Source organism: Fusarium musae, chromosome 8 (assembly GCF_019915245.1).
Source record: "Fusarium musae strain F31 chromosome 8, whole genome shotgun sequence".
NCBI classification, from domain to species: domain Eukaryota; kingdom Fungi; phylum Ascomycota; class Sordariomycetes; order Hypocreales; family Nectriaceae; genus Fusarium; species Fusarium musae.
In genome coordinates, this window is record NC_058394.1 from 1,349,428 (window position 1) to 1,373,757 (window position 24,330).

At 50.2% G+C, this 24,330-nt stretch overlaps 8 protein-coding genes across 8 annotated transcripts; 4 read left to right on the forward strand and 4 right to left on the reverse strand.

The window, feature by feature from the left end:
* Positions 1–399: 399 nt before the first annotated feature.
* Positions 400–2,571, reverse strand: J7337_010667 (uncharacterized protein; the record flags this gene model as incomplete). Its single annotated transcript, XM_044828242.1, has 3 exons — positions 400–1,818; positions 1,866–2,284; positions 2,460–2,571. 3 exons carry the CDS (start codon positions 2,569–2,571, stop codon positions 400–402), a joined length of 1,950 nt encoding a protein of 649 aa, XP_044676796.1.
* A 904-nt stretch (positions 2,572–3,475) lies between these two features.
* J7337_010668 (uncharacterized protein) lies at positions 3,476–4,576 on the forward strand (the record flags this gene model as incomplete). Its single annotated transcript, XM_044828243.1, has 2 exons — positions 3,476–3,784; positions 3,830–4,576. 2 exons carry the CDS (start codon positions 3,476–3,478, stop codon positions 4,574–4,576), a joined length of 1,056 nt encoding a protein of 351 aa, XP_044676797.1.
* A 72-nt stretch (positions 4,577–4,648) lies between these two features.
* Positions 4,649–6,135, reverse strand: J7337_010669 (uncharacterized protein; the record flags this gene model as incomplete). Its single annotated transcript, XM_044828244.1, has 3 exons — positions 4,649–5,470; positions 5,521–5,979; positions 6,034–6,135. 3 exons carry the CDS (start codon positions 6,133–6,135, stop codon positions 4,649–4,651), a joined length of 1,383 nt encoding a protein of 460 aa, XP_044676798.1.
* Positions 6,136–6,833: 698 nt separating this feature from the next.
* J7337_010670 (uncharacterized protein) lies at positions 6,834–8,722 on the forward strand (the record flags this gene model as incomplete). Its single annotated transcript, XM_044828245.1, has 3 exons — positions 6,834–6,997; positions 7,056–7,251; positions 7,307–8,722. 3 exons carry the CDS (start codon positions 6,834–6,836, stop codon positions 8,720–8,722), a joined length of 1,776 nt encoding a protein of 591 aa, XP_044676799.1.
* A 200-nt stretch (positions 8,723–8,922) lies between these two features.
* Positions 8,923–12,079, reverse strand: J7337_010671 (uncharacterized protein; the record flags this gene model as incomplete). Its single annotated transcript, XM_044828246.1, has 2 exons — positions 8,923–11,997; positions 12,047–12,079. 2 exons carry the CDS (start codon positions 12,077–12,079, stop codon positions 8,923–8,925), a joined length of 3,108 nt encoding a protein of 1,035 aa, XP_044676800.1.
* Positions 12,080–14,546: 2,467 nt separating this feature from the next.
* BST1 (GPI inositol deacylase) lies at positions 14,547–17,982 on the forward strand (the record flags this gene model as incomplete). The annotated part of the gene is made up of 2 exons (XM_044828247.1): positions 14,547–15,071; positions 15,136–17,982. The coding sequence occupies 2 exons, from the start codon at positions 14,547–14,549 to the stop codon at positions 17,980–17,982; spliced, it is 3,372 nt and encodes a 1,123-aa protein (XP_044676801.1).
* A 747-nt stretch (positions 17,983–18,729) lies between these two features.
* Positions 18,730–20,621, reverse strand: J7337_010673 (uncharacterized protein; the record flags this gene model as incomplete). The annotated part of the gene is made up of 5 exons (XM_044828248.1): positions 18,730–19,211; positions 19,267–19,400; positions 19,453–19,747; positions 19,838–20,471; positions 20,493–20,621. 5 exons carry the CDS (start codon positions 20,619–20,621, stop codon positions 18,730–18,732), a joined length of 1,674 nt encoding a protein of 557 aa, XP_044676802.1.
* Positions 20,622–21,476: 855 nt separating this feature from the next.
* J7337_010674 (uncharacterized protein) lies at positions 21,477–22,961 on the forward strand (the record flags this gene model as incomplete). The annotated part of the gene is made up of 2 exons (XM_044828249.1): positions 21,477–21,527; positions 21,585–22,961. 2 exons carry the CDS (start codon positions 21,477–21,479, stop codon positions 22,959–22,961), a joined length of 1,428 nt encoding a protein of 475 aa, XP_044676803.1.
* Positions 22,962–24,330: the final 1,369 nt, after the last annotated feature.

Below are 24,330 nucleotides of genomic sequence, written 5' to 3' on the forward strand. Positions count from 1 at the left end.
ACCGTTCATTGACCAAATAATTTCTGCTGCGATAAAACCACCAAAGCATCTATACCATGCAACTACTAGTACACAATCCCCAGACGACTAGATTGACTCGCAGGCCTTGTGTCCATCAACGGCCAAGTTGCTTTTTGAAGAATTTCCCAAGTTGTCTCCAGGCAGTGACTGCAGAGACCCTGAACAAGGTTGTGCTTCAATCTCATCCGTCACAATTGAACCACCATCGCCCCGACGCAGGTCTCATATAAGCGACAGAAAGTGACACAACTTGAGATCGGCGATAATCCCGGCACTTCAATTCCTTGTACAAACCAGACGCCGTGACTTTGATTCCAAGTGTCCAAACAGTGCTTTCCCCTAATTAGAGCTCACGCTACCCTGTCTCAATTTCGTCCATCATGCCTCATAGCTCTTGATTTGACCATCACTACTGGGAGGTGGGACAGCCTGCGCGCCTGGGACAGCCTGGAAGCTCAACCGATCTCCTTCGCTCATAGCTTCTTGAGCAAGTCGTACGCCTTGTTCGCCCCCAACAGCCGCGGCAGCCTTCAGTCCCTCCTGCACTTCTCGAACCCTACGTCGGAAGGTCAATCGGTCGAGAAACAGTTGCTGTCTTGCCCGTTCAAGCTCTCGTCGCTCCGCACGCAGGACGGCCTCCATCTCGTCGAAATACTTGAGCTTTAATTCAAGCTTTTGTAGTGTCACATTCGAAGCAGCGGAAACCAGGCGAGTCATCTCGCGTTCTTCATGAGATGCGAATCCAGCAGCCCTGGCACCTATCGAAGCCAGAGGAATGGATGCGAGCGCGTTGGTCTTTGTGGTGGTCGTCGTCGTTGTGGTCGTAGTCGTCGTGGTCTCTTGTCGGAGGTCGATGTCCATAGAGTCACTCTTGGCTTTGCTGTCACCGTTGGCCTGAGAATCATCATTGGCTTTGTCACCGTCGAGCTGCTTGCGGAGCTTGCGCTTGAGTTCTTCGGCTGATTTGCTTGCGGCCGCTGCTGTACTGGCCGGGTCTGCCAAGCTAGCAAGGAAGCCGACGACAGACATGACGGGGTTATCAACTTGGCTAAAGGGAAGCTGCCCTTGCTGAGGTCCAAGCAGAGACAGGCCAGTCGGGGCACTGAGGGGAGCCTCAGAGTCCAAATACTTCTCCTCAATATCCAGCTGAAGGAATTGGAGAACACACTCTTCCCGTGTGCGGGTGCCCACATGCTCTGCAATCTCACCCCAATCATCGTCGAATCGCTCGAGGCCTTCAAGGAGTCGCAGAATCTCGGCATCCGTCCAAGGAGCATCGCGGTCCAAGGTCGAAGTGTAGGTGGGATTCTCCATCTTGACATACATGTTGCTGTTATGGTTGGCAGGCAGGCGACCCTCGGTGAAGCAGTTAGGGCAAAGGTCATATTTGGCCTTGGGGTTAGCATCTGTATGGTTACTGTGATAGTATATCCGAGTGCAATCGTTGCCGCACTGGTGGCAATGAACCTTGGCAATGGGGGCCTTGGTGGCATCATCGGCACCAGCTGCGCCATTGGTGGCTGGCGTCTCACCGTTGGTCTTGCCTTCAGTTTTGTTAATGAGGGTGTTCTTGGCATTGGCCTCGTAAATGTTTCGTCCAATTTCAAGGTTCTGTTCTCCTTTAGCGGGGGCGGCAGCAACAGCCTTTTGGTCGGTATCTTGGCTCTTCTTGCCTTCAAGAACCACAGGGTCGGCAGAAGGTTGCCAAGCTTGTAGGCCTCGGGGAGTATCGCATATGATCTTGAAATGGCCAGTAAATGGTGGTCCAACGTGTGATGGGCGTTGCTCGGCGTCAACCTATTGGATGTCAGGAAACACCAAAATGCCATGACAAAGATCCTTACCTGATAGTTTATCAAGCCCCATTGCTCCAAGAACGCGTGGACGCGCATAATGGCGCAAACATCACCAGCCAAGTTCCTGCGGCAGGCTGTGACAGTCAGATATTCAACAGGGTTGAGGCGATATGTGTTTATCATAAAATCGCGGTAATCCTTGTATACAGCTGGTGTTTTGCTCCGGTTACGGTTGTTGAAGAACTCGGCCATAGCTTTACGCTCGATTTCGTGAATAGCATTCATGTCGAACCAGGTACTGTAGCTGGGAAGGACAATCGCGTGAGTCTGCGCGATGAGATGGTCGCGAGCCGCCGACTCAACAACCTCCTTTGACTTGGATTCTTGACCTTCTGTAGCGGCCACTCCATCCTCTTTCGTCTTGGGATCATCAGCGGGCGCATCGTTCATCACCTCATCGCCTCGAGCTGGATGTCTCAGTAAATATTCCATCATACTTCAAACAGTCTGGTTACCTGGTGCAGGAGTTGTACTATCCTGTTTAATATGTGACTCAGTAGCCAAACCCTCGGACATCTGGATGTCTATTTCCCGTGAGTAACGTGTTTGATCGAGGGAGCAGCAATCGCAATGCGCACATACCTTCGTTGTCGCCTGCACCTGAATCTGGCTGTAGGGGGGGTTGGGCGAGGATAGGGTTGCTGTTGGGCGATGCACCGTTGCCAGGCGAGCCATAGGTAGCAGAGTCGTCCATCTTTATGGTTATCGCGATCAGACCGCGAGCGGTAGTTCAGGAGGGCGAATCAATCGAGCGCGCACAATCAGATTATTGTGCGATATTTGGCGAGAGGGTTATCACAGAACAGAGAGATGAATGTTCGTACGTCGTCGGGAATTCGATGTCGCTAGCGTCGTGATGTTGATGGAGTCCGGCGATGAGATGGGTCGCGTTTTGGAGAAATTTTGGCGCGAATTGACTGGCCTCAGCTTCGTGACCATCTGGACGCGCAGTTCCAGGGGGAACAAGCTGCATCACGTGGTATCTGTATTAGCTAAGCATTGTGCACTAGCCCGCTCCGTACGGAGTAGTAGCTTAATCCATTAACAAGGTCCAGATGACAATGATTGATTGTTCATATGCTTTCTGTTCATAGAGGCTACAGCTGTTTTCTATATGCAGCTGTTTCAGGTTTCCTGATGAGACTCTTCTCGTCAATTGGTTTAGTCGTGAGCTTGTCAACGCATTCTTAACATTCAGACGCGTAGACTGAGTGATCCAGGTTACCAGTATACCTAGCGGTTATCTTTATGGTAGCGTCCATGATCCTACACATTTAGACAAACCAGTCTCAGATCGACACAATGAAGGACAATATAGAGACTCAAATATCTTGCTCAGTTTGAAAATACATCAATGTAGCTGTTTTATGATACTCAAGCTGTCATGTGAATGGATATCAATCACTTGAGCCGATTCGGCATTTTAGTCCACATGCCGTCGGTTCCCGGTCCGATGGCGGCGGTAGAGCAAGCGGCCTCGACCTCGGGCCGTTAACAGCCGTCGCCGACTTAGCCAGGTACCTTTACCTACATCGCTCACTCTTGGACCTGAGAGGGCAGTTGAATTGCCATCACCACAACTCAACCACACACTCACGATGCTTCCGATCGCGAAACGAGTGCTGGCACAAAAGGCCACTGGCCTCATAGCGCGCGCGCACGCCTACAGCCTCGGCGCACAACGGCAGCGCCTGCAATCCACATTGGCTATCCTCGAACAGAAGGATGGTGTACTCAACCACAGCTCGTTGAGCGCCTTCACAGCTGCGAAGAAGCTGGGTGGGCCAGTACATGGATTTATTGCTGGCAACAACATCAAGCCCGTGGCTGAGGAGATTGCCAAAGCTGAGGGGGTGGAAAAGATCATTGCTGTCGATAATAGTGCATATGAGAAGGTTGGTGGAAAGGTCCATGAATCTAATTGCAGGCGCCAACACTGACTCTCCATCAAGGGTCTCCCCGAGAACTATGCTCCCCTCTTGGTTGAGAATATCAAGAAAGGCGGCTACACACACGTCATTGCAGGCCACACTGCATTCGGCAAGAGTGTCATGCCCCGAGTGGCCGCTCTGCTCGATTCGCAGCAGATCTCAGATATCACAGCAATTGAGAACGAGAACACATTCGTCCGCCCCATCTACGCCGGTAACGCGATCGCCACCGTTGAATCTTCAGACTCTGTCAAAGTTATCACCATTCGAGGAACTGCCTTCGCTGCTGGCCCCCTAGAAGGAGGCTCCGCCACCGTCGAGGATGGAGTTGACTCCAAGCCCGAGTCACCTACCGAGTGGGTGTCGGAAGATTTGGCCAAGTCAGACCGTCCTGATCTTTCGACTGCAAGTCGCGTCGTGTCTGGAGGCCGTGGTCTCAAGTCCAAGGAGGAGTTCGACAAGGTCATGCTTCCCCTCGCTGATGCCCTTGGTGCTGCTGTCGGTGCCTCTCGTGCTGCTGTTGACAGTGGCTATGCCGATAACAGTCTGCAGGTGGGCCAAACAGGCAAGGTTGTTGCTCCTCAGTTGTACATGGCAGTGGGCATCTCGGGTGCGATTCAACATCTTGCAGGTATGAAGGATAGCAAGGTCATTGCTGCGATTAACAAGGATCCCGATGCTCCCATCTTCCAGGTTGCCGATGTCGGTCTGGTTGGTGACTTATTTGAAAAGGTACCTGAGCTGACTGAAAAGGTCAAGAGCTCCTAAGCATCTAGATGTACACAGTGTGAAGTACAGAGTGATGTAATATACAAATAGTCAAAGTGCCCGTCTCTGGTATCATTCGAGGACAGCCAACATTTCATCCGTGCTTGTGAACTTTTCTCTGTCTTTTCCGTTCTTTTGCCCACGCTCTCGTTCTACGCGGTCAATCTGTCTCCAATCGTCCCAAGCAACGACTCGACATGTTGATGGCCCAGCGTCGTGTCTAAGGCCCTCCCACCCTGTTACACTGTCATGATCTGAGGCGTTGAGAAAGCGGCCGCCTGATAGCCAGTCATGAACGATCGCATCACCTGTCGTGAAGGCGTCCTGCATAGTTGATGCGATCACTCCAGTCGGGCCGTTCTTGACCCAACCGGCGCAGTATAGTCCGGGGATCCTTTCGTTGTGAGCACCTCCAGCGTGAGTATCAGAAACCATCCTCATCACTCTACCAAGGCCGTCGTTGTCGACGATGCCCCGACGATCGTCAAATTGAACACCAATTTCAGCAAACCCAGGCAGAGCTACGGATTTGTATCCAACCGAGCGGAAGACAACATCAGATGGTAGGATAGCGGTCTTTCCAGTGGCTTTGGCAGATGATTTGGGGTCAAATGGTGCTGCGAGTTCTGTAATGTCGAATTCAGTACTTGCCACCTTGGAGGGGGCATCCTGGTTTCCGAGAAAATGCTTTGGTGAGAGACAGCTGTCCAGAGACCATGACTTGAAAGCTGTCTCGTGGGGGGTTGATGAGCCCTTCAACAGGACTTCCATGAGTCGTTTTGAGGCGCGTGGCAAAGACTTCAGATCCTCGGGAACGAGCGATCGATTGAAGGGTAAAAAACCTACGTTTCTTAGTTTCATGAGTTCCCGCACCTCTTTGATGGTGAAGGAAGCCTGCCATATGTTAGATCTGTGATGATTAAGCCATCAATAGCGAGACCTACCTGCATCGGTCCTCTTCTTCCTACTACGTGGACCCTCTTGACTCTGCTTCTCGACAGCGTCTCAAGCGCCTTCTCTGTAATGTCTGTTTTCCTGAGAACGTCGATGTCTTCCAAAAGCATTCGTGCAACATCGAGAGCAACGTTTCCTTGACCGATAACCACAGCTTCTTCGGCTTGTGAGAGGTCTAGGTCTAAGTCCGAACATCCAGGAAGACCGTTGTACCATCCTACAACTTCGCGAGCTGAGTGAATACCACTGAGGGTCGATTCGCCTGGGATGCCGAGCTTTTTGTCTTGGGATGCTCCATACGCGAAAAGAACAGCATCATAGTGCTGCATGAGGCTATGCAATTCTACTGTGCAATGCTTCGAAGAGTTGCCAGGATGGCCAATAGAAACATTACCAATGAATGTGAAATTGGGTTGTGATGCAATTTCATCAAACTTATCTTGACAATTCTATCGTCGTGAGTGAGTATCCTGGTCTACTAGATGTTGTGTAGGGTAACTCACCTTGACCTCTGGATGATCTGGAGCAACGCCATGACGAACCAAACCGAACGGTACGGGAAGACTCTCATACATGTCGACTTTCACTCCTGACACTTTCCCCATTACTCGGTAGGCAGTATAGAACCCGGCCGGTCCAGATCCTACTACTGCCATACGAAATGGCGCATCCGGAGATCGACAAGTTTGCTGAAGCGCAGAGGAGAAACATCGACCAGGAATTCCATTTGAAACTAGAGGCACTGTATCGAGGCGACGGAAGCGCCGTGCTATTGAGCACATCATCATTCACAGCTGGTAATAATGTTTTGATATTGTTCCTTGATAGCCGGAGAACGTCTGAGAAAGTGACTCTTTGGGTAAGGTAGTAGGTACTTACCTACCTACTACCTATACTTACTATGTAGTTATTCTTCCAATGAACGGGTCTACTACCTATGTACCTATGTATCACCAACCGGTCTTGGCTGGGGTCCGACCTCCGATGCGGCGTCGGCTTGCAGAATGCGGCAGCGCAGACGTCACGTAACGTTGCTGTGCCAACACGGCCCGCCTCCATGTACACAAGTTTCGTCAGAGACATACATGCGACACCATTGTTCTCACCAAGCCCCTCCCTCGGATCCCCAGTTTCTCGGATAACAATCTCATTATACCCATCGACTCGCCTGTCGTGCGTGACTTAACAAACGTCCATTCCCCGGGGCCCATATCTTATTGTCTTCATTCCAGCAAGAGGCGCACAACACAACCAACAATTTACTATCGCGCAACTTCAGGCGCATCGCGCTGCGACTACAGACATGGCTCCGTCGCAAGCGCCTTTTCTTTACAGTACCGTCCACAGCGACTCGCGCTTTCCGGAGCCCAAGTTTGATCCCAAGGCCGTTACAAGAGCAAGCTGGGAACCTCCCAAGCCGCGAAAGAAGCCCGATGGACCGCTTGTATCTTTCAACACGCATCCTGAGTGAGTACTGTGGCATTGCCTCAGCGCCGGATCTCAATTCTAACTAACTATTCCTCAGTATGCACCAGGTTCTTACCTATAGGACTAACGAGTATGCTTCTATGAGCCCGCGCAGTAAGAGCTTCATCAAATGGCTCCGTCATGTTCAATCCGGGCTGCGCGTATTGCAGCTGGTATCAGCCCTTGGACTCCTTGCGCTGATGATCCTGGTTGACAAGGTGCCCAGTCTGGAGGGCTGGGTTATGAGAATTACTGTAAGAGCTTAACCCTCTCACAATGTTTGCAAGCTGTAACTGACTTATGATGCAGCCTGGCGTTGTGATATTACACTGCATCTATGGAATTTACCATCTCTCTCGTGACGCCGCAGGACGATCTCCTGCATCTTCTGCATCCTATCAGCTCTTCTGTGGTGTCACCGACCTCGGTGTCGCTCCTCTCTACGCATTTGGTGCCCTATCAGTGCGCACAAAGAGTGAAGACTGGGTTACCCGCCTCTCGGACCAATCGCTCATGGATACCTTCAAGCCTGTTCTTTTCTACATCTTTGTTGCAGCCGGTGGTCTCCATCTCGTCAGCTTAGCGATTGCTGGTTGGCTTGGCTTCATGTTCCGCAAGATTAGCTTGATGCCTCCTGATATGAACCCTCTCGAGAGTCACCTGACTGCTCGGCCAATGCACAAGAGGAACAAGTCATCTGTGATGACCGCTAGCACCATGGACAGCGATGCCCGCCTGTCGACGCCCCGAAGCGCTCGCCGGGAATCTCTCGTGCCTCAAGAAGGTATTCATGACGGCATTGAAGCACCACGCGCCATTCCTTTCACTCATACCCGCAACGGTTCGAGCACGACGCTTGGAACTCGAGACTCCCGTACTAAGTTCCCGCAACCTCCACAGTATCAGAGAGGCCCTGGGAGTCCTCGTCGGGAGCGTCGCGGTTCGGCTGCTTCAAGGACCACCACACGAACTACTGCCACCCGTTCAATTTACCACGATGCTTATAGCGAGATTCCCCTCGACGACCAGGCAGGGTCTCGCCCATCCAGCAGCTACAACAGGCATGATCAACCTCGCCCGGCTAGATTCACCGAGACCTGGATGCCTACCGACTCACTCATCTCCCGAACGAATCAACGAAACCGTGAACTGGAAGCGGCAAAGACAAGTGCTGCGAACCGCGAGAACAAGTCATATGAGGCCTTGGCACAACGATACGCGCATGACGATTCTGATTCCGAATATGGTGATGAGAACAACCCATCTTACGACCTTGGTGTTAATGGCGATGAGCTTTGCCCTCACCCCCTTCGCCTGAACCCCCCTGCTGCACAGCAAGAACGCAAATCCCCTCCTCGCGCCAAGACACCCTTCTTCCCGTTCAAGAACTCATTGACCGATATCAGCACAAACGCAAGACGTGCCAGTACGAGCAGGGATATCACCGATGAGAAGCCAGCGTTGGCTCCCCGCAACCGTCAGAGCTCTATTCAACCAGAGTCAGAGTTTTATGCGAGATCATACGGAGAACTTCAAAGTGCAACCCCCCCTATTATGATTGGCACCGATAATCGCAAGGTTTCCACGGGTAACGATTACAACCAGAACACTTCCACGGCATATGGGCGACGTAATGTTAGTGGTAAGATGGTAGAAGAAGGCCGAGCGGCAGGGAACCGATATTCTTTTCTCGATGGCCGTAACCCCTTCGCGGAAAGGAGATGAGACTACGGGAATACATGTTTGAGTATTTGTTCATGATTTTTAGATGCAGGATGCGTCAAAGTTTGAATGTTTGGCAAGGATAAGGCTTGGGGACATGGCAAGATATCCGGATATGTAGTCTCTTAGGTAGTTTTGGTGTTTGATAATACAAAAGTCTCAAATCATGAATTTCTCCCACATCCGACCGCTACTGAACAGTACTATTTGCCATTCAAGTACGCTCGCCAAGATACCGATGGACCTTGCAAGTTGTCGTCCCTCCACCCCTTCGCATCCCACGAGTCCAGTTGGCACAGATGTCTCATTGTTGGGCGGCCATGCGGGCAGTTCCATGGCTTGTCTAACTCTGCCATATGCCGCACAAGTGTCTCCATTTGCCCATGCGTCAAAGCCTTCCCAATCATGACGCTGCTGCGACATGCCCTCGATGCAAACATCTTCCTCACTTTAGAGGGGCGGGGTATATGTTTCGACTCAGACGATTCTTCACCAAGCAATGCTATTAGTTCTTCAAGGTCAGTGATCGAGAAGGTCACCTCACGACTCATGGGGAGTGCCAGCACTTCACACCTTGAGCCCACAGGTTCTTCTCCAGTCATGTCGACATGGACCTTGAACCCATTAGCCTCAATGGCAGGGATATTCTGTAACACAATTTCTTCTTCCAGTGCTGTCAGCTCTAGCCTTTTCGGGTGGACTAGTCGTTGAGACTGCACTGTCTGAATCTCTTGCAACCTCTCAAAGTTGAACTTCTCGTCTGTCGCGTGTTGGTCAATAATAAACAACTCGTCCTTCTCAGCTATCTCCAGGTCTTCCTCTAACCTGGTGCTCACGGGGCGTGTTGCGATGATGAAACCCATGTTAAATTGCCCGGCTATTCTCATTTTGAGAAAGTCCTTGCGAGCTATAGTAAGTGACAATTTCTCTTCCGCATTGGCTGCCGCAAGATCTGTCACTTCATCATCGACAGTCGTACAATCTTGAATTGGACTAAAGCTGTTCCTCCATGATTCCAACCCCAGCTTTATGAGACTTTCGTCCGTTCGTAGGTGTTGTAGTAGCTGGGCTGTAGACTCTTTCTTCCGCACACTAGACTTGAGAAATTGAGTCTTATGATCCGTTGTGGCAGGTTCCCCCGCAAATGTGAAGGGCGTAATATCAGATAAGTCTTTTGTTTCCGTCTGTTTGCCTGGTCTATCGCTCCCATCAAGTGGTATAGCTGACTCACTGACAACTTTCCCATCGTTGTTCGCGTTAGATGTATCACTGTCGCTGTTGGTATCTGTGCCTTCAGAGTCGGAGATCTCATCACCTTCATCATCCTCGCCCGCTTGCTCTTTACGAAAAGATATCTTCCTGTCTGTCGCGCCGCTTCCAGCTGCGTATATCTGTGTCAGGCGGCTTCCGAAAGAGGGCTTTGGATCGTCAACCTCCATTTCGTCCTTAGAAACAGCCACATTATTCGTATGACTATCAAGGATAATCGCAGCGTCCTGTATGATCTCATCACCAATGACTATCGTAGCGGCATCAGATTTTGTCCTTTCCCGTGGCGTTTTCGACGGGCTAGTGTGTGAGCTCACGCCTTGTCCACGCCTCAGTGGTTTCGTGGCAGGAATTTGGGGCTCAGGCTCAGACAATTCTGATGACTTCGTCTTGATGGCAGAAGTGTCAGACTTCGTAACACTGTTTACCCTCAGTTGCTTGTTGAAATCGCGAACAGGAAGTGGCTTTCCGGCATCATTTTCATCGCTGTCTGAAGACAGCGAGGAATTCCCGATAAAGAGGCTTGGCTCTTCTCGCCTCGTGGAAGGACGTACGGAAGGACTTGGATTCTGTGCGAAAGTTGACCCTGTGGTGCCTCGGTCTTTTGGCCGCGACGTTGATCCCCTCTCTACCCATCCACTGATCAGATTTTGACTACTCATGTTTTTCTCTAATGATTTTGACCCGCCAACCCTCCTTATGGCACCAAGCGGCACCTTGGCAATGGGGCTGCTTTCGTCACTGCCTTCATCTGATTCGACTTCAGGCTGGGAATCATCCAGGGGCTTCTGAGGAGTGATCGATAATGGCTTGAAGGGAGTGTTAGTAGTTGACTGCTGCTCATTGCGATTCTTAAAAGGTAAAAGCTGAGAGGTCGGGACTGAGTAATCTTGCGAATCGAAAAGGGCTGCCAGGGAAGTGCGTAGGTTATCAAGCAATTGGTTTTGATCATGTAATAATATACTCCTCTTGTCTGGACTGACATTGACGTCGTACATGTGGGTATCGAGCTGAATATCCGCTAGAATAAAAGGAGCTTGTGAGCTGTTGTAAGCCTTGTACACCTCGTTAAATGCCTTTGCGAATTGGGGCAAGCCACAAGGCCTCCCGTTCACAAAGAACATCTGGCGATCTGGAGTTTGGCGTCCATCACCATTGGAAGGCCGGGAAACATGTCCCACGATACGGACATCCCTAGAGCTTGATTTGTAGGTTTGGTCAATTTGCAAAGCTGGACCGCCTGTGGAAGGATGCATTTCCAGAATCAAATCGAGGGGCACAAGGACCGTCATCGTCTTTGCACCAAAGATATTGATGATGTTTTCTCTTGTAGTAGGATTACCCTTGGTCGAAAATAGGTGGATTCTTTTCCCCTTGGTCGGTTGCTGAGACACGGAGAATTTGAGATTGGTTTGAATACAAGCATATTGTCCAAGGAGCGCGATGACCTTATTCCATTCTCGCTTTATGTTTCGCTCGAGCTCACGCCGACGAACAGGCAGGTTGTGGAAGAGACGCTCAACTGAAACGGTTGTGCCTTTTGACGATGCAACAACTGCAGTTCCTTTGAGGGCTCCTGATGGCTCGAAGCTGAGCTTGGTCCCCTTAGGAGCTTCGCCCTGCTGGCAAGTCGTGATGCTCACAATTGACAAAGCACATAATGAGGCTAATGCCTCACCCCGGAAACCAAATGTCTCTAACGTAGCTATATCCGAGTATGAAGAGAGCTTTGACGTATGGTGCTTGAGAGCCACTGACGGATAGTTGGCAGGGGCGATACCAGACCCATTGTCAGCCACCTCGATGAGATCAAGTCCTTGGTTTTTGAAACGAACATCTGTGGGAAGCTCAGTCAGGATACTCCATTCATTGCTGCCGAAGGATTGTTCAATCGGAACGATCGGATGCCTACCTATGCTTGTTGCCCCAGCATCGACGCTGTTCTCAACCAGTTCCTTCACAACTGAGCAAAGGTCGACTATAACCTGGCCGGACTGGATCTGATGAACCTGGGAAAGTTAGCATAGTGATATGGGCGATTGCGAATATGTCATGTACCGTGCGTCCATCGATCTGTTTTATAGTTGCCATGTGGGCCTCTTCATACAGAGAGGTTCACGCAGGACCTCGCACACGATACCAACAACGCAGCCAAGGGTGATAAGACCTCAATGCGATTATGATTGCGGCACCATTTGAAGTTTGTGAAAAAACCGTCGCCTTATTTTCTTTTGCAGATGTGCAGATAACAAATCGAAATCAGGACCAAGTACTCATCTGGTCCGTCTATCTTTCATCATGACCGGAGGTGCCATAACATGCATGAATACAAATTGGATGAAGCTCTTACATGGATGGGGGACCCACTTAACAGCTCACGGAAAGATACTCCCTCATTTATCGCATATTCCTATAACGGGAGGGTCGCCAATCCGCTAAATTCATCTCAGGTGGGTGCCTACCAGGTATGAGGTGGGCATAAACAGAACCAACCTACGGAGTAGGTATTGATACATACTTACCTAGTACGTTACCTAGGAAGGTAGATGCACTCGACCGGATGATTTTGCGTCAGACGGAAGCTTCGACCTATGGGATTTCCTTTTCGTCATGTGCCTGCATGGAGAGGGTGACACTGCATTTCCAAAATCCCGCTCCGAGACAGCTTCAGACTAGGTGGTTTAGGAGCAAAGGTACGAAATACAGCTATGATTGTAGTACTAACTACTGAGTCTCACGCTACCAGAAGGAAGATGAAGGACAGCGATAGGTCATGGGAGACATTGGATGGAGGTCTCCTGGTCTTGGATCCGCCCGCGCCAAACAGTCTCGCTTGAACTACTCCGTACTCCGTACGTCTTGAGGCTTTCGCTTTCGAGAGCAATGACGCAAGAAGGAGATAAGAATTAAGTTCCCAGCCTTCCAACATTGACAGTTATGTAAATCTGTACAGAGTACGGATAGCTTACGAAATATAGGTTGTGGAGCTACCTACTGAGTCTAGACGGAGAAGGCTTGGCTACGTACTCCGTACTTGTACGTTACCTTGGGTCCTAGTATAAATGAAAACCACTTAAGATGCGGCTCCACGGACAAGAACCCGCAAGCACCGATTCTCCGTCCCAGTTTCGATGGGCAAGACATGTCAAGTTTCTAAATTTCCAAGCTTTCTTCCGAGTCCAAGGAAGCTATCACTGGCCAAGACGGAAGACGGGCTTGGTGAGGCACTACTTGCAGCCTAACGCGGGACTAAAGAGGGAGAGGCGTTGGCGGTAGGCTGCGGAGCTAGGGAACTTTGTGAGCTGTCGTGCATTTGGAGTGACGCAGTTGGCTCTTATCTTGAAGGCCAAGCAGCCTCTCAGCGCAAAGGGCGGATGAAGCGTCTGTGACGCTATCCGCATCCATTCATGAGCATTAATCGGAAGGCTGGTCGAGATATAATGGTTTTTGCCCAGCAGACTTGGTAGTAACCGGCTGTGAACATGATAATTTTAATCGCGAGGCAGCCGTATCCGCAGATACACTAGCTTGGCTTCACAAATGATCCTTCAGAAAATGTTTGACGAGCCTGTAATTAAATACCTACAGAAAATCCCTGCCACGAGGCAGTGAGTGACAGGACGACGACGAGGTGATTGATGACCAATTCCCTGTCAATTTCCATCCATAGGCTTCTTGTTGGGGTTTCTCCCACTAATGGCACAGTTCTCCAAATGTGTGGCGCTTACAAGTAAAAGCCAGCCCCCCATGGAAGGAAAGAAAAAGGGGACACACAACGTTCTAGTGGCTCCGACTCGGCTAATGAGTGGGAGAAGCCATCGACACATCCAATCCATCCAATTTCCCACCCACATTCATTGGGTTCAGAACCTGAAGGGACTGGGGAATCGGCATGTGGCATAGGTAAGGTAGTTACTTAGTACTCTGTACATACTCGCTTACCTACCTACTTATCTTTTTAACTTATTGTGAGGATTCATCTTGCTTTCGCCCAATTTGTTCGTTCGCTCATAACTCAAAAATTAGCTGCAGCCACTGTCGTTCTCGCGGTTTTTATTTAATTATACATATTCCGTCGTTGCAAAAGCTTGGACGAATATTCGTTCGGTCGCTAACTCGCACTGGATCCATGTTGGAGAGTCTAGAAAGTGGTCAAACCACCACAACCCCCGGTTGCATCTTGTCGCAAACGGGTCTTCTGCTGTTACGAAATCTCCAATCGCGCCTTCACCGACCCTCACTAAAATAAGACCCCTGCTGAGTTTCTCTCGTGGTGCTCTACCTACCGAACCTGTCCGTCCTAGCCAAGCGAATATTGTAAGCGTCGTTGGCTCGTCCCGTCCTTAATCTTTAGTCTTAGCTTCCACCTCCAACCTCGACCTCGACCTCAACCTTGACCTCAGCCTTGGCCTGGCCTCGTTTTACCGAAGTCGTCCCCAATTAACCTAAAGATCGCCGCGGCCCTCCTCGACACTTGGGCAGTAAACATCTCTCCCTCTATATTCATTTCTGCCTCCCCTCGATTAAGGCTCGCGGCGAGTCTTTACGCGCCTTCTCCATGAAGAGGCGCTCCTCCGAGTCGGCCGACGACGGTGACGAATCCTCCCTCGACTCCGATATTCCCGACCCGGATCCTTTTTCAAAAACGCGCACATCACCGGCACGGGCTCGAAGACCGAGCGGTCTCAATTGGAACCCCTCCAACGATCGCAATGGCAGAAACGGCCAGCTTCGCGAAGAGCCTCGCCAAACCACCACCTTAAAGCCCACCTCTCTTGCAGCACCATCCACCCCCGACATGGCTCTCGCTAGGACACCGACGCAGTCTCCGTCGCCAAATCGACGCATACCTCGTCCGCGGTTCTCCATCGTTGTCTTGCTCACTTCTGCATTGGGTATCGCCATTCTTATCAGTATCCTAAGGTCTCTTGTGACCAGCCAACTCGATCCAAAGGGTTGCCGGATGTCATACATGCGCCCATCATATGTGCGCTTCACAGAGTTTGATACAGAACATACACGCTTTGCAACCAAGTATTCGTTGTATCTGTATCGAGAACAAGGCATAGAGCCACCGGACAAGGTAAGTCGAAGCGTTTTTCGCCCACCATCTCGTTCGTATGGTAACTAACCTCGCACGTTGATAGCTTCTAGGCATCCCTGTATTGTTCATCCCCGGAAACGCAGGCAGCTATAAGCAGGTCCGTCCAATCGCTGCCGAAGCTGCAAATTACTTTCACAATAACCTTCAGCACGATCATGGCGCTCTCGATGCCGGCATCCGGAGTTTAGATTTCTTTACCGTGGATTTCAACGAGGATATCACAGCATTTCATGGCCAGACGCTACTCGACCAAGCCGAATACCTCAATGAAGCTGTTCGCTACATACTGTCGCTTTACTCTGACCCCCAACGCGCAACTCGAGAGGGCCACCTCCCTGATCCGACATCAGTTATCGTTTTGGGGCACTCTATGGGCGGAGTGGTCGCGAGAGCTATGCTTGTTCAGTCTAATTACCAAACGAATTCGATCAACACGATTATCACAATGTCGGCGCCGCATGCTCGCCCCCCTGTCACTTTCGACGGGCAAATAGTTCAAATTTACGATGAGATCAACGATTATTGGCGTCAGGCTTATTCGCAAAAATGGGCAAACAACAACCCTCTGTGGCATGTTACCCTGGTTTCGATCGCTGGTGGTGGGTTAGACACGGTGGTTCCGTCAGATTATGCAAGTCTCGAGTCTCTGGTCCCTCCGACACATGGTTTCACTGTCTTTACAACCGGTATACCGACTGTCTGGACAAGTATGGACCACCAGGCTATTCTTTGGTGTGACCAGTTTCGGAAAGTCATCACCAAGACTCTCTATGATATCGTCGATGTTCATCGAGGATCGCAAACCAAGCCGCGGGCCGATCGAGTGAAGACTTTCAAGAAGCGATTCTTGACGGGAATGGAACCAACTATGGAAAAGGACTTGCCACTCAAAGAAGCCACCACTCTTCTGACATTGAGCGACGACTCAAACTCGATTCTTCCAGCAGGACAGCGGCTCGTCCTTAGCCAAATCGGCCAGCAGCCGAAGCCTCGAGCTCATCTGCTTCCCATCCCACCGCAGGGATCCCCCGAGGTCAAACGATTCACTGTTCTTACGGATGCTGCTTTAGACGAAGCTGGTGAAAATGGCAAGTTGGAAGTCTTGTTCTGCAGCGTGTTCCCCTTCCAATCTGGGCAAGCCACATCGCTATATCCATTCCAAATTGATCTCTCGACCGATGATAGCGGCTCGACCAGGCTTGCTTGTAAGAACGCTGCATCAGACCGGATTCTGCTGCCTGCATCCACAGCCTCGTCTAGATATCCGTTCTACCTCGACCGAGAGCGAGAAATTGTCCCTTTCTCGTACCTTCAATATGATCTCGACCAGCTACCCGATCACCAATTTGTGGCTATTATAGAGAAGTCTGTTTCAAGCACTCGCAGTTTCCTGATTGCAGAGTTCAGCGATCAGTCTGCGTTTTCGAAGAAAGAAGACGCCAGTCTAGCGAAACTACTTTTATCTGGAACCAGCTTGGACCTGCCTGCAAACCGGCCTCTGACTACAGAGGTCAATATCGCCTCGTTGCAGTCAGCTCTTCTTGCCTACAAGCTGGAAATCACAAGTCCCCATTGCCAAGCTGAAAAAGCCCTCTTCAGCCCCTTGGTCCGACAATATCTTGACCAGCCATACGAGTCCAAGTATTTTGTCAACGCTCAGTCTGTCGATGTCAGTTTGCATGGTGTGGCTCCCTATCTTCCCCCCTCGCTGGGATCTGGGGCTGAAAAGGGGGTTACGTTTCAAGTTTGGACAGATCCTTCATGCGGCTCAAATATTCACCTTCAAATCAAGCCTGATCTCTGGGGTAGCCTCGGCAAGCTCTACATGAGGTACCGGACCGTCTTTGCCGCTTTCCCTATGTTAACGGTTGCTCTCGTTTTGCGCAAGCAGTTCCGCGTTTACGACAGCTCAGGGGTTTTCATCTCATTCTCACAGAGTCTGGATTTGTGTCTCCGTCAGTCGATACCGCTACTGCTCATATCTCTGACGCTCTTGTCGATGTCAATGGAAGGAGTTCCAGCTACCTGGTTCGGCAGATGGTGGTGGTACCGAGCGCCTGCTGCGCCCTTATCCATTGACTTTCATCGCCACGACATTCTTATTGGGACAGACGATCCCTTCTTCTGGTTTCTTGTTCCCCTGATTGGTGTCGTTTGCATTGGTGTTTGTGCCATGGTTCACTACATGACCAAAGCCTTCACGCACATCCTTGGCTTCCTTTATTGGACTCTAACCCTACTCCCCCCTTCAAGCAGAGCTGAAGATGATGGAGTAGCAAGAACACCTGCATTCGTCCCGTCAACCCCCAAGAGGCGTATGATCACTACAGCCATTCTTCTGTTCCTCGTCTGGACATTCATTCCCTACCAATTTGCCTACCTTGTGGCGTGCCTGGTGCAGCTTTTCACAGTGATACGAGCTCTTCGTATCAACGAAAATGCCCCTTCAGATGCAAACTCGAATTACTACCACTATGCACACTCTGTCCTGCTTCTAATGCTGTGGATTCTCCCGATCAATCTCCCCATCCTGGCAGTATGGATTCGCAACTTGGCTGTTCATTGGCTGACGCCATTTTCTTCACACCACAATGTTCTTTCAATAATGCCTTTCATCCTTCTCGTGGAGAATCTGACAACAGGCAAGATGGTGCCCCAAGTTGGTAGACTTTTTGGTTATGTAACGAGCCTGCTTCTTTTCGCGACTGCGCTCTACGCTGCCATGTACGGGATCTCTCACGCTTATATGCTTCACTATTTGGTGAACATCATTGCTACTTGGCTGGTAGTGTTGCATTCTACTAAGGACCCCTTCTCCCTAAGCGGACTCGGTGCGATTTTTGAGAGCAGCCCAACGGAGGAACACAAAAAGTCTAAAGCTTCTTTATGAAGGACTCGATGACCATAATCATCCCGTGAATCATAATGTCTCCTGTTGCGACGCTTTTGTGCGTATCATCACGTAGCATTGCACAAGGCAACAACCATTTGGCGAACCACACACTACCTACTTTGTTTTCTGTTCTCACGAATTACTATTCTTCCTGGTTGGTTTGCAGCGCGGGCTTGCCCGGTAATACCTATTTATTTTGCATGGTTCTGGAATCAACGCCTGCTGAGCATCTGCGGATAGACAGCGTTGTACGCCCTCTCGGCGCTAGGCCACGATATGAGCATTTTTTCGGCGTTTTATGGGTAGATGGCACAATAAAGGGAAAGTTGGAAGAGCCTGGTTTCATTTGCAGGATGTTAGTCACCTTTGGTTTTGGTCATTGTTTGAACGCTGCCATTCTTAGAAATGGCAGGATGGTGGAATAATTCTAATGTCGAGCCTCGTGTTGATGATTGTGAAATAAGACCTTGGATATGTGAACGAGGCATCATCAATCATGAAACAGCAAACTTTGATTTGCATATAATTTCCAATGAGACTTTCTCCATGATAATGTTCAAGCTATGGCCTAATTGTGAAATTGAAACGCTAGTCTATCTTCTCGTATACCGTCCCAACTGTAATCCCAAGTTCAGGGGAGTAATCCGTCATAAACGCCGTTGAAGCTCCAAGTACAATATAGTGCAATGCCACCGGGATGAGGCAAAAGACATAAACTTCAGCATATGCCACAATCCAGCACTCCTAATCCTCTTCGTCACCCTTGTCCATTGCTCTTAGATATTTGTTATGTCGGTGACGGATCGCCCAAAGAGTGATGCCCGTTCCCGCGCAGCAGGAGATGAGGGTGACCCAGTAAGCGGAGCGATAGCATTCGAGTCCAACTGAGCAGAAACGTTCACCGTCTGGTCCAACGACACTATGCTGATCATAGATTTTGCCATAAAAAATATTAAAAATGTTGGACGAAATAACGGGAGCCATGGTCAAGAAGCCCCAGTTCTGGCTTAATCCCCGAACACCAAACATTTCGGCGACGAGAGAAGGAGACACACCGAATAGGAAGCCATAGGCAAGTCCTGATGGGCCCGAGACCAGCCCAAGGAGTTGCGGTTTCTCAATGTTCAATGCGCACACTTGAGCGAAGATGAAGACTGTGCAAGCGACGACAAGACACCAGAGCCTGCTGGCGTGAAGCTTGTTCACCAAAAAGTCCGAACCCACGCCTAAAGCTTATGGTTAGAACTGGGGAACTAAGCTGAGGGTTAACATGCGACTCACCGCTCAATAGTCTACCCAAGAAACTGCAAATAGAGAGAGTCGATACATGCATTTGTTGCCGATGAACGAGAAATTCGTCAGTGACATTTTTGTCATAGTGTTTCCAAAGAGCCTTGGCGTCGTTGCCGATGTTGCTTGAGACATGGTCAGCTGAGCAATCTGAAAAGCGATGGGAGCTAATCATACTTGATGGTCATGAGACCAACACCAGCCAAAATAGCCATGATGACAAAAAGGTGCCAAAAACTGACACTGCGCACGAGAGCAAGACCCCGGATGTCTACATGATGAGATCCACCGCTATTAATATCGCAATTTCTAAGAGGGGGCTGTCCGGATCGAGATATCAGGGGGGACGTCTCGCCAACCTCGAGGTCTTCGGGGTTCTCGGGGGCGACCACAAGGCCAAATTCAGGCGCAAATGATATTCCAGGAGAGCCCGTCGGATCTGGGGCGTCGGCGGGGGCGGTTGATGAGGCTGCTACAGCGGGTGCGTGAGAGCTCGTAATTGTGTTGGTGTTTGTGCTGGTGCTGGTGTGGGTGCTATTACTACTGGAATTAGTCAACATACCGGGTTCGTCCTCCGCCCGGGACGAGCGGTAGGGCTTTGGTTCGTCGGAGGAGCCTGGTCGGAGTTGTTGGGAGTCGGTAGATGGAAGACTTGGGGTTTCGTCCGAAGCAGGTACAGCCTCGTACTCAGCTTGCTCGTGATGAACCTTGAGGAAGAAGAAGCTTCCAAAAGTAAGGCCAAACGTGCCCCAAGCAAGAAGCTCAAGGAAAGCACTGGGGTCACCGGGGAAGAATACTGCGCCAATGAATGAGAAAAAGAAGGCACTTAGACCAAAGGCGGCCAGAGGAAAGGCTGTGGCGGTTCCCCGATGGTTGGGCCAATTGAGAGCAGACGTCTTGACAGCAGCAGCGAATGCCATACAACCACCTAAGCCGGTCATATAAGAGAAGAGACACATCAACATGACTGATCCTGATCCACGATGGTAGGCTTGATGTAGCGGAAAGTAGCCAAAGAGCATGAATATAGCTCCACCAAGAACAGCAGGCCGAGGACCACGATGGTCAACGAATATACCGATGGGCATTCCCAAGGTGTACATTCCCAGGTTGCCAGCTAGGCCGATCAGGTTACTCTCTGTAGACGACAACTTGAGTCGCTCCGCGAATTGCGGAGCCCAAGCTGAGTAGACATACTATGAGTTGCCGTTAGATACCTCACTCAAGAATGGTACAGCTGCTAGAAGGAGACCGACATTGGTACCACAAGCTAGGGACAAGATGGTAGCTGCAACGCTGGCTATAATGCGGGCCTGAAAAAGGCTTTGTTGCTGGTCTTGATGCATCTTGACGACAAAAACAAAATAAACAAGGCCAATTAAATGATAGTCGTCGAGTGACTGAGGATGATCTAAGGTAGATAGTCTGAAGATGAGGGGACGCGCTTCTATGAATTCAAAGTTAACATTTGGCCAGCGAGGATGATGCTGACCCAATTTGCTGGATGCTGGATGATAATGGGAGGACAGAAAGAGAGAGATAGGAAACTCCTGATGTAAGAAGAGGACCAAACGTAGCACACGTGGCTAATGTAGGTGAGTGAGTAAGGTAGGTAAGGAAGGATAAGGCAGGAAGGAATGTTTCGGATATTGATAAGGTCAGGAACAAATGAATTAGTTAGGGGAGACGAATACTATGGAGCATCTCGTGGCTCGCTCACGTAGTCGGGACGGGAGTGGAGGGAGGTTGATTGATTGATCAATGATAACAGGGAGTCAGGGACGAACAATGTACTGTATGTACAACTGAACGCGGAGAAGATCCCGAGACTACCTAGCCCTTGTGAGTACCTAGGTAATTATGCATGATACTGCCAGGGCCGGATGCCGGGGAGAGCACAGCCACATTCTCGATTATGATTATCAAGCCACATACTTCGAGTACCCACTCCGTTCTTCGGCTTTGCCTGACGACGTAATCTCACGTGGACACACTTGATTGTACATAGCTTCATGCACCCTGCCATCTCCATCATCGTCTACAGGCTCCCTAGACAGAGCAGGCACTGTTCCAAAAGGTGATTCACAACACCGATTCTGGTCTCTATGCTTTGATTTATCTCTCACGAAACCTTTGTATACCAAGAATCCACCAACCGCGACTTCAACTAGCCGCCAACAACCTCGTCGCGCGCCGTCGCAATGGGTGCCCTCTTGTCTTTGCCGCTTCTGGCGGTGCCCAGCATTGGTACCGTATGTTGCCCATCTTTTCCAATCCTCCTCTCCTGTGATCGCTAATAATCTCATCAGATTGCTTCATTTGCTGCCAGCTGTTGCGGCGCTGCGACCTGTTCTATGGTCTGCAGCGCCTGCGGCAAATGCGGCAATAGTATCGCAACCCGTATCGCATACGCGCTCCTGCTCCTCATTAATTCGATCATCGCATGGATAATGCTCACGCCTTGGGCTATCAAGAAGCTCCAGAAGCTTACCCTCGACTACGTTACGATTAATTGTCCGACTGGTGAATGCCATGGCTGGTTCGCGGTTCATCGGATTAATTTTGCGCTTGGTCTCTTCCATCTCATCCTTGCTGGCTTACTCTTTGGTGTCGCAACTTCAAAAAATCCCCGTGCTGCTATTCAGAACGGCTACTGGGGCCCCAAGGTCATTGCATGGCTCGCCTTTGTTGTCCTCTCCTTTTTGATTCCGGACAGTTTCTTCTTGTTTTGGGGCAATTACATTGCTTTTGCCGCAGCCATGCTGTTCCTTTTACTCGGGCTCATCTTGCTTGTTGACCTGGCTCACAACTGGGCCGAGTATTGCTTGGCTCAGATCGAGGATACTGACTCAAGAGTTTGGCGATTTGTTCTGATTGGCTCTACTTTGGGCATGTATATCGGTTCGCTTGCCATGACTATTGTGCAGTACATATTCTTTGCTCGTGGTTCATGCTCTATGAACCAGGCCGTAATCACCATCAACCTGATTCTATGGCTCGGAATATCGGTCATTTCCGTCAACCCTACTGTTCAGGAGTTCAATCCTAAGGCGGGACTTGCTCAAGCTGCTATGGTTGCCGTCTACTGTACATACTTGACTATGTCAGCTGTGTCAATGGAGCCGAACAACGAGTGCAACCCTCTTATTCAGGGACAGGGAACACGAGCAACCTCTATTGTTATTGGTGCAATTGTCACTCTACTCACCATTGCTTATACTACCACACGAGCCGCAACCCAGAGTCTTGGACTTGGCAACTCGAATGGAATACAGTTGCCCGACGACGATGAGCACGGACTTGTGACCCAACAGCCAAGCGCTCGGCGGGAAATGCGAGCCGAGGCTTTGCGCCGAGCTGTCGAAGAAGGCAGCCTCCCAGCTGACGCCCTGCTGTCAGATGACGAAAGTGAAGCTGGGGACGCCCCTGCAGGAGATGACGAGCGAAGCAGGACCCAGTACAGTTACTCGGTGTTCCACATCATCTTCTTCTTGGCCACTGCCTGGGTGGCTACTCTTCTCACAATGAACTTTGACGAATCCACCAAGGATGGTGACTTTGCGACCGTTGGCCGTACTTACGCTGCGAGCTGGGTCAAGATTGTCAGTGCTTGGGTTTGCTACGGCATGTATACATGGACTTTGGTGGCGCCTGTTGTCCTTCCCGACCGTTTTGACTTTTCTTGAGCTGTGGTATGCATTTGGCGGAGTTTTAAGGCGAGCACTTGTATACATTTAGCTTGGCAGACTGTGTTTTAAGTTGTGTTGTTTCTTATATGAATAAAGAATCATTGTACACAAGGTCCAATATGAGGCGTGAGCATGTTTTGGAGCGTAACACTCCGCCTGGTGCCTACTCAGCTAATGGCCAAAATGCGCGTATTCCTTCACCGGTGAGCCACGTAGGAACAAACCCCGACATCTCAATGCATGTCTCGGGGACCAGCCTTCAAGTGACAGATGAAATGAGACATAGTAGGCAGGTAAACAGGACTTACCTCGAATCAAGAGTGAGCTACGGAGATTAGATATCAAAAGGACTATTACTTCATCTGATTACATCCATCTCCACAGTCGTGTAACACTGGACAAGGGGCGGGAGAGTTCGACGAGCAGGATCAAGCCTGCCCTGGCACGTGGGTGAGTCTAGATCACCGATAAAGAAAACCTGAAACTTGACCTGTATGGCTATCGAGGCGATGTTGGTGTTGTGCTCCACCAGAGTTGGCCCCATGGGATAGTCTCAGGGCAATACTATATTATGTGGCGTACCTCATAGTGCTTCGATGAGGCTATCGTGAGATTAAGAATATGATGGGGAGTTCTCAGCTTTTGTTTTAAGGATATGTATATTGTGCTGCCGGAAAATGATGTTTGGTGTTGCATTGCCAGTTCAGCAACAGCCATTTAACTCCCGGTTGGTGTGATTAAAAATGTTTTGATATCTCTTCACTCTTCACTCTTTTCTCATCAACTCCCAGAAATCACTCCAAGGGCTATCAACTCCCGACTCTGACCGGCAAGTACTCCGTGCGACCGCCGCCGCCTGTACCACCCCTATATCTATACGGCTTTGGTCTGATTTCCCCGGGGCACATCTCGTTACACCAACGTGACCAGGCCCGTGACGAGGTGCGTGCTGGGCGTCGAATATGAGATGTGATGGAATATCCTTCTCCTGAGGATGCGCCGTCATACCCCAAGCAGCATGAGCGCGATCTTCAGGTCGAAAATCTCGCGTAGCTTCGCCAACCAGATGCGGGCGGCTTGATGAGAGATCATTGCCGAGACTATCATGATGACGGTGATGAACTGAGAGGCTGGTGGCAAGGACGTGCTGTAAGTAGCTGAGATCGAAGCTCAGCCTGAGCAGCCCTTAGGGATATCGCTTGTCGGTATAATAGACGCCCAAGTGTATACTCGGGAATGAACGACAGTGTCTTTGACCCCTGAAGTAGCAACACTCTTGGCCAAACCCAAAACTCACCAACAGCAACAGCAATAGGAGGAACTCGATGCAACATAAAGTCGAGATAAGTGGGAGAGAAGCGACAAG